The 9,477-nt window shown below is 39.1% G+C and overlaps 1 protein-coding gene across 1 annotated transcript in view; it reads left to right on the top strand.

Annotated features, from left to right (window-relative positions):
• Positions 1–3,328: 3,328 nt before the first annotated feature.
• FNDC7 (fibronectin type III domain containing 7) overlaps positions 3,329–9,477 on the top strand; it is a 31,871-nt gene continuing 25,722 nt past the window's right edge. The window contains exons 1-4 of the mRNA XM_010831031.1: positions 3,329–3,391; positions 3,900–3,918; positions 7,975–8,229; positions 9,214–9,474. Of these exons, the coding sequence (XP_010829333.1) occupies positions 3,329–3,391; positions 3,900–3,918; positions 7,975–8,229; positions 9,214–9,474 (598 nt within the window). The remainder of the gene's footprint in view (positions 3,392–3,899; positions 3,919–7,974; positions 8,230–9,213; positions 9,475–9,477) is intronic.

Genomic DNA, 9,477 nt, shown 5'->3' with positions numbered 1-9,477 from the left:
CATGAAGTGATGGGACCAGATGCCATGATCTTAGTTTTCTGAATGTTGAGCTTTAAGCCAACTTTTTCACTCTCCTCTTTCACTTTCATCAAGAGGCTTTTTAGTTTCTCTTCACTTTCTACCATAAGGGTGGTGTCATCTGCATATCTGAGGTTATTGATATTTCTCCCGGCAATCTTGATTCCAGCTTGTGTTTCTTCCAGTCCAGCATTTCCCATGATGTACTCTGCATAGAAGTTAAATAAGCAGGGTGACAATATACAGCCTTGACGTACTCCTTTTCCTATTTGGAACCAGTCTGTTGTTCCACGTCCAGTTCTAACTGTTGCTTCCTGACCTGCATATAGGTTTCCCAAGAGGCAGGTCAGGTGGTCTGGTATTCCCATTTCTTTCAGAATTTTAGTTACCTAATTTATACATAGTATCAATAGTATATGTGTATTAATCCCAATCTCCCAACTCATCCCACCTCCTATTCCACCTTTCCTCCTTGATGTCCTCACACTTGTTCTCTATGTCTGTGTCTCTGTTTCTGTTTTGCAAATAAGATCACCTATACCATTTTCCTAGATTCCACATATAAGCATTAATATATTTGTTTCTCTCTTTTTTACTGACTTCACTCTGTATGACAGTCTCTAGGTTCATCCACAACTCTACAAATGACCCAATTTTGTTCCTTTTTATGGCTGAGTAATATTCCTTTGTATGTACATTGTATGCAAGTTTTTATATGAACATATGCTTTTATTTCTCTTGGGCGAATAACTAGGAGTGAAATGACTGGGTCATATAATCAGTGTGTGTTTAACTTTTTAAGAAATAGTCAAGTTGTTTTTTGGTTGTGCCATTTTATGTTCCTACCAGGAATGAGATTTCCTTGCTAACATTTGGTATCATCAGTCTTTCTAATTTTAGATGTGTAGTAAGTATGCAGTAGTATCTTGTTGTGGTTTTAATTTACATTCTCCTAATAACTAATAATGTTAAGGATTTTTTTTTTTCCCTCACCATGCTGCTTGCAGGAACTTCCCTGACCAGGGATTGAACCCTAGCCATGGCAGTGAAAGCTGAATCCTAACCACTAGGCAACCAGGGAAGTCCCTAAGGACATTTTCATGTACTTATTTTTCATGTATATATCTTCTTCTGTGAAATGTTTGTTCAAATCTTTTGCCTGTTTTTTATTGAGTTATTTTCTTATTACCGGGTTTTGGGAGTATATACATACACATATACATACATATATATTTTTTCTAAATTTTAATTAAAAATTTTTTGGATGCAAGGCCTATGTAAAACATGTGATTTGCAAATATTTCCCCCAAATATTACTCTCTGGTTTGTCTTTTCATTCTTGGAATAGTGCAGAAATTCTTCATATTGTTGAAGTCCAATTTATCAAATTTTTGCAATGGATCGTGCTTTCAGTATTATATCAAAGAAATCTTTATCTAACCTAACGTCACAAAGATTTTCTTCTTTTTTTTTTCTAAAAGAAGTTTTATATTTTTAGATGTTATGTTTAGGACTATACTCCACTTTGAATTAATTTTTATATGGTATGAGGTATGGATTAATGTTTATGCTTTTAGCATATGGTTGTCCAATTTTTTTCAGCATCATTTGTTTTTGGGTTTTGGTTTTTGTTTTTTTCAATTTTTTTTGGCTGCACAGTTCTGTTTGGGAATCTTAGTTCCGCGACCAGGGATTGAACTCATGTCCCCTGCAGTGGAAGTGTGGAACCCTAACCACTGGTGTGTGTGTGCTTGGTCACTCAGTCATGTCTGACTCTTTGCAACCCCGTGAACTGTAGTCCACCAGACTTCTCTGTCCATGGATTCTCTAGGCAAGAATACTGGAGTGTGAGTAGCCATTCCCTTCTCCAGGGGATCTTCCCAACCCAGGGATCAAACCCAAGTCTCCTGCTTTGCAGGCAGATTTTTTACCATCTGAACCACCATGGAAGCCCCTGGACTGCCAGGGAATTCCCTCAGCATCATTTGTTGAAAAGACTCTTCCCCATTAGATTGCCTTTACACCTTTTTGAAAATCAATTGTCACATATATATTGGTCTATTTTTGAACTCTATTCTGCTCTATTGATCTACCTATCTATCTTGATACCAATCTTTATAATTAGTGTTGTCTTAATTACTATAGATGTATAATAAGTCTTGAAGTCAGAGAGGGTAAAATCAGTTCCTTTTACCCCATTTTGGTTGGAAGTGGAGTCAGATTGATGAGTTTTAGTCCAAGCTCTACCATTTAATACTAGTATGATTTCATACAAGTCAGTTAACAATGTTTATTACTCATTTACATCCTTGTTTATTGTTAGAATTAATATTATAGTGCTTGGATTAAATGCTAATTATTATTAAGGGTCTGAACTAGAAAGATGGCCCTGAATCTAAAAGGTACTAGAATGTCAGGGCAGTGCTGGGATGAATGAATTTAATGTGCTCATCAAGGACCTCCCACTGTCTTTCTCAGTGTAGGGACATGCTCCTGTCCTTTCTTTTCCTTTCTGTCTCTCTCTTTCTTTCTTTAAACATATAATTGATGTATAACACTGTCAAGTTTGAGACATAAGTTTGAAGTGTACAAGTGTTAGTTTGATACATTTACATATTGTATGATTACTGCAGTAGCATTATCTAACACCTCTATCACATCACATAAGTATTTCTTTTTTGTGTTGGGAACAGTTAAAATTTGGTCTCTTAGCAACTTTGAGGTTTATAAATATTATATCATTAACTATTAATATAATCACTATGTTGCATGTTAAATCCCCCAAATATATTTTTCTACTAGTTTTTAGTTTGTACCCGTAAACAACATCTCCCCAGTTCCCCCAGGACCAGCCCACAGCAGAACTGATCACTTTGCATTGAAACAACAGAAAGAATAACAAATAAAGGTGACAAAGAAGAAATTAAAACTGGTCAGAATCCCCAAGTTTAAAATAGTCATTCCACTATGTCAATAATTTCTATACAGCTTTGTTCAATTTATATTTAGAAAAAAATTTGAATAGAAAAGGAGAGCATTCTACACCCAGTTACAGTAGCCTTTTGGCCCGCTTGGCATGGCTTACTTCCACTCTCTTCTTTTTTTCAGCCTTTGCAATACCTGTACCTGCCAGTCTCCAGGTGCCCCTAGTTACAGGTCAGCTCCACACAGAAGGGGAGGAGCTACTTCCCAGGGTCTGTTTCCAGCCTTGCAGCCCCACATCCCAGCAACCAGAAGTGCTGCCCACCTGGAGACCAAGGAGGACCTTGCCCACTTCGTTGTGTGCCATGTTAGTGCTCAGTCCAACAGGATGGCTGGTGCACGGGTGAAATTTTTATCTGTGGTTGGCTTCAGTCTTATCTGCCTTAAAATGGTGAGTTCACCATTCTGACCTACCTGCAACTATTTAGCGGGGGGAAGATACATTCAATATCTTTCTCTTTTTTTGAAGGCTTTGGGGGTGGAGAAATAGAAATCAAGATACTTTGGGACCATACCAAGATTGTATATGTTTGTGTGTTTAAAATTTAATGCAATTTACTAGTAAAAGAAAACAAGAATATCATTATGTTTTAAAGACAAAGGTTTCTAAAAAATCTGTCAGCAGTTACTGAATTAATCAGTAGGCAGATTCAGGAAGAAAAATGAAATAGAAATACGATCTGCCTCCAGCCTCTCAATTCTGTTTAGGATTGCTTTCTGGTAGATTTTAGTATTGGGGAAATAGTTTGTGCAAATCGCTACTGTGTATGGATTGGAAGATTGCTCACATTATGTATAAACATGTTGTTCTAAGTGTATTACTGCTCTGATTTAGGTTTTATATTTCCTCAAATGGTGTTTTTCTTTATAGTTCTAACTTTCTAAACTTTTCTTTTCAGGTTGCTTCAACAAAAACAGGTAACATTCCCTGAAATGCAAGTTTACCCTACCCATATTTCATTTTCATTTCCACTATTAATTCTTATACTGCCCTAAAATAGAAAGGCTATACCAAGAAAAATATTCAACATTTTTTGAGTATTCATATTGTGAGTGTAACTGGTAAGACAAATACATTGATCAAACTTTAAAGATACATCCTCATAAGATATTCATCTTGAGCTGTATAGAGTCATGCAGTCATAGATTTTTCTCAGACATAGTTACCCATTAGGAAAATATTGCAATGATTATCATTCCAGTCAAAAAAAAAAATTATAGTGAAGAGCCTAATTTATATAAGTTTTCTTATTTGTCTTCTAAGGAATTAGAGGAGAGAGCTAGAAACAGTTTTGATCAAAATTTCAAGATTCTCTACTTTAGTAAAAAAGATTTTATACCTCTAATATTGCATCCATAAAATATAGATAATGATAACCCAGAGCTAGAAAAATTCTTTCTTTTAGAAGATTTTATCACCATTTTTCTTGAATAAATGACTGAAGGCAAGGATTATTTCTCTACGGGCTTCTCCTGGCTCATACATTCTAGAAATTTAAGTCCCTAGAATGGAAATTTATGTTCAGAGATTTAGATTATCTGAAGAAACCATATTATATCAATTATATCACAAATAAACTCTCTTAGCAATTCAGTACAAGTAAGAACAGTTTTTATTTATTATTTTGTTCATTCCACAGAAAAGGAAGTATAAATAAAGCAATTAAAATATGTGATAGAGATTTATGACTGAGCCATAAAATCTGTGCTTATAAAATAGGTTTTTTAAAATTATTATGCCATGCTTTATTCTTACTTATTGTTAAGACACCTTCAGTGCTGACTAGGAAGCTGTGAGAAGAACTATTTGGCCATATACACGAAGTAATTTTTAAAATAATAAGTGGCCTTTAAATGGATGAAATCTAGCTCTGCTGTCTCTTAGAGGGTCCTCCCAGAACACCCAGACACAATGAGCCCTCAAAATGGGCCCCTTTTCAACCCCACTCTCCACACTATTTGAGAGAAGGAATGGGACAGACTGAGATACTGATGATGCTGTCAACTGATTCATCCTGTCTTTTCAACAGATGCAAAATGTTTTATTGATACTGCATAGGAGATTTCATTTGGTGTGTGTGTATTTTGATTTTCTCTGGGCTCTTGGCATCAGCTACTTATCTGTGTCTGATCCCTGGGGCCAGCTGGGATAATTTAGATCTCTGAGTTGGTAGAATGCACAAATGCTGAGACTCAAAGGGTTTCACTTTTGGTTGATTGCAAATCTAGGGAATAAATTTTTCTCTTTCATCAATGCAGTAAGTGGGCCAAATATAGAACTAAGGAAGAGTGAAGAACCACTGCTAATTTATGGAGACTTACACGTCCTACTCAATCTCATATCTTTTAAGGGAAACATAGTACAGGGATGTTGATCTTTTTTCGTTGCCATTACTGGTCAGATGCTGCTCTAGATGCCATGTGTAAACAAGCACTCTGTCTGTCCAGCCTGTGCCTATCCCAGACCCTCCAGAATCCCACCTCCTCTGGTAGCAACCCCCACCCCCATGGCAGTACCATGAGGCCTGGCTTTTCCAAACCCAAATTTGCTAGCCCTGGTTCATACACACACACACACACACACTAACCCTCCCTCCCTTTCAATGTGCCCTTACATTCACTATTTCACTTAATCTTTACTATCTTAAGATGCAGACATTTTACATTTCAAAGTAAACTCAAAGATGTAGGAATTATTAGTATTCTGTATATTCAAGACAGAGAACTGAGACTGGAAGAGGTGAAGTCACTTGTACATGTTGATGCATGTATGCTCAGTTGCTTCAGTCGTGTCCGACTCTTTGCGACCTTGTGGACTGTAGCCTGCCAGGCTCCTATGTCCATGGGATTCTCCAGGCAAGAATACTGGAGTGGGTTGCCATACTCCTCTCCAGTACACATTCACAGACAGAAGCAAATGGCAGAGCCAAGGCTCCAACCTAGCATTCTGGAATCTAAATCCTTTTCTGTTTTCTTGCCATGAAACTCTGTGTTTCATGATACTGGCTTTATGTACTACTATGCTGGGCAACTGTGCCCCTCCCAGATTAATTCAATAGGACAAAGTTTGTGGAGTCCTCAGACTCCTTGACAGGCCTGTGGGGAGATAGTCTGTGTTATGCCAGCCTTTTAGATGCCTTTCAAATGAACCACTCCATGAAGGCACTGTCACAACAACGTCTGGTTTGGTTGTCAGTTGTCCAGGAAATCAGTCCATTGCAATGAGCAGGACTGGCTAACAGGAGATAAGATGAATAATGGGGTCAAAGGAAGAAGCAGAGGTTGAGAGATACCACAAAGTCGGAGGAAAGAAGGCCAAGGACTAGCCAAGGACAAGTAACTGGGGCGCAAAAAAGGGATGAGTGTGTAGGAGGATTGAATGTGAGACCCCTGGGGGGCTTTCTGTCCTGCAGGGGGGCGGGGACATAGGCGCTTCCTACAGAGTCAGTTTCTGCTGGCAAATGGCTAAGATGAATCCCTGCAACTTTTCCCAAGGATATATAAGCCATCAGAGTTTTCTTTTGATGGTGAAGGAGACAGTCCTGGGTGATGTTCAAGGAATGTCTGGCCAGTGCACAGTGGACTCTTTGTCCATTCTTGCAGCATGGTTATTTCTGAGATGCTGCCAAAGCCAGCTCTCTTGGCCTTGGGGACAGAAAGAGAAGGTTGTCTGTGTCATGCACAAGGCGATTTGGCAGGTGGGGGTCTGCTGGAGGGAGTTGACACTGGCAAATCACACATTCACACTGTATTTACTCCTTCTCCTCTTTGCCCTAGAGTTTTGTTTTGCCCTTTAGTTTTGAATTTGGCATACAGTGATCTTACCCAGCAAATGCAGTTGTTGTTGTTGTTTAGTTGCTAAGTTGTGTTGGATTCTTTTGCGACCCCATGGAACCAGCCTCCTCTGTCCGTAGGATTTCCCAGGCATGAATACTGAAGTGAGTTGCCATTTCCTTCTCCAGGGAATTTTCCTGGATCAGGGATCGAACCTGCATCTCCTGCACTGGCAAGCAGATTCTTTACCAGGGAAGCCCACAATTGCAGTTCATTAAACATAAAACCCAGCAATTTCGGTTTGACCTTTTCTTCCACTTGGACCTCCTACACCTAGAGCATTTTTGTGTCCGCGGAGTTTTGCAGAGTAATCAATCTGATTGCCATGTTGTATCTCCTACCCCATTCCCAAAGTATAGGAATGCCTAGTGTAAATTCATAACATAAGCATTCATCGCCTCCTGGCAAACCATGGCCAGGTCCAGGTGAGGAGGGACCACAGCAACTCATTCTTATTCTGGGGCAGATATTTTGATAGAGAAGGAGAGAATAATGTTTAATTTTTAATATTTTATATAGAAGAATCTTAAAATTGTTACATTCTGATAGTACTAAAACAGTACAATGGAGCAATTATGAAACAACCCGATTCTCCCTCCTTTTCCATTAGGTGAAATACCACTTGGGGAGTGTGCAAAGTGCATGAAAGGAAGTCAAAGCTGTGGCGGGATGGGGGATGGAGATGGACCATCACTGAAGGCAGTGGAGCACAGCTGTGGGGCAGGGAGGCAAGATTAGGGACAAAGCAGGCTGGGGATTCACAAGTTGGAGTAGAATCCTCCAGAGTGAAGTCCCTCCTTTACTCTCTCCCTCCCCTCAGGGTTCTTTCTCAAAATTATTCCCCATTCTTACTTAACTGTTTTAAAAGTACAAAAAGAAGCAACTGGGGAAAACCTCTTTGAAATCCCATTCCTAAATGGGAACTTTGAGCTTTCTGACTCTCTTCTGAAAAGTAGTAGCTTTACCCTCTTTTTTTTTTTTTTTCCCCATCTTTCTTTTTTTTTTCTTGATCGGGAAAATAAGGGCAAAGTTTATGTCTGAAGGATGGCATGAGAATGACTTAGTTTGAAGAGTAAAATGATGAAAGAAGTAATCCTTATAGGTACTCTAACTAATGTACATCTTCAAAATTTCTTTTAGCTCCCGAAATACCCACTATTGATCAGGCTTATTCAAAAATCAGCAACAGTATCACTGTGGAATGGGCTACAGTGCCAGGGGCCACCAGTTACCTCCTCACGGCCAAAGACGGGAACACTGTCGTTGAGACCATGGTGGCCAATTCCCCAGGCACTGTGACTGGCCTGAAAGCTGCAACCTTGTACCAGATCACCATCAGATCCATCAGTCCTGCGGGGAGAAGCCAAGCATCACCTCCAAAACAGGCAAAGACAGGTAGCTCGATGCTCATCCTCTACTGAGCAATTGCTTGTGACCTGAATCAATTGTACTAAGGCTGCAAATGCATGATGTAATTCTTTGTCTTGTGAGTGCTGATGATTCAGGGCCCAGAAGTGAAAGCCACCAAGTGACACTTTTTTTTTAATTCAAATAACTGTGGAGGAGGTGGTATTTAAATTCCAGACGCTTTGGAAAATAAAACCCATTTTTGGGCATTGTTAAAAGCATCCCTGCTTTAAAATCTCTGAAAAAGGGATTTCTGTTTTTAACCTCGGTTATCTATGAAGACCGTGGGGTATGATAAACACGTAGAAGTGATTTTGCTGTTCTTTGACTTATTTTAAATAAAACCCGTTCAAGTTTATCATCAGCATGACTTACATTGGTTTGATGAAGTTATACCTTGGCATACTTCTGAAAGGTTGTGTGCACATTAAAGTAGTATAAATTGTCATTTCTTTTATTAATTTATTTTATGATTAAGAGGTTTTATCTAATTTCTTACCAACTTCCAGTTGAAGGTATGCCTAATATTAGAATTTCTGTTCCCATTCCTCTGCTGTGTGTGGGTGCTAAGTCTCTTCAGTCGTGTCTGACTCTTTGTGACCCTGTGGACTGTAGCCTGCCAGGATCCTCTGTCCATGGGATTCTCCACACAAGAATACTGGAATGGGTTGCCATATCCTCCTCCAGGAGATCTTTCCAACCCAGGGATTGAACCTACGTCTCTTATGTCTCCTGCGTTGGCAGGCAGGTTCTCTACCACTAGCGCCACCTGCCACTCTGAGTCATCTGCTGAGTCATCTGGAATTAATACACATTTAAATAACAATTATAACAACTCTGACATGAATCCTATTGCAAAGCAAATAATTTTTTCATAATATGGATAATCAAGCTCAAATTTTCTATTCCTAAATTTGAATTATCCTTGATCTCACTTTCATAATGCAAATGGACATGTTTTTGTCTTTGCAGTACTGGCGGCACCTATTCTACAAGTAAGCTCTCCAAGTTCAGACTCTATTCTTGTGCAGTGGGAAGCTGTATATATGGCCATTGGATTCTCTGTGTCCATTATGCAAGCTAATGGCTTGGGTAGAATATGGAAAGAGAATACCACCAACACCTCCTTGACATTCACCAGTTTAGACTCCGGGACTCTCTACACCATAAAGGCCTATGCATGGAATGCCAATGGAACCCCTGGGGATGACTCCACTTGCAATCAGAGAACAAGTA

This window comes from Bison bison, unplaced genomic scaffold (assembly GCF_000754665.1).
Source record: "Bison bison bison isolate TAMUID 2011002044 unplaced genomic scaffold, Bison_UMD1.0 scf7180017864519, whole genome shotgun sequence".
NCBI classification, from domain to species: Eukaryota; Metazoa; Chordata; class Mammalia; order Artiodactyla; family Bovidae; genus Bison; species Bison bison.
This window is presented reverse-complemented; position numbering and strand designations above follow the sequence as displayed.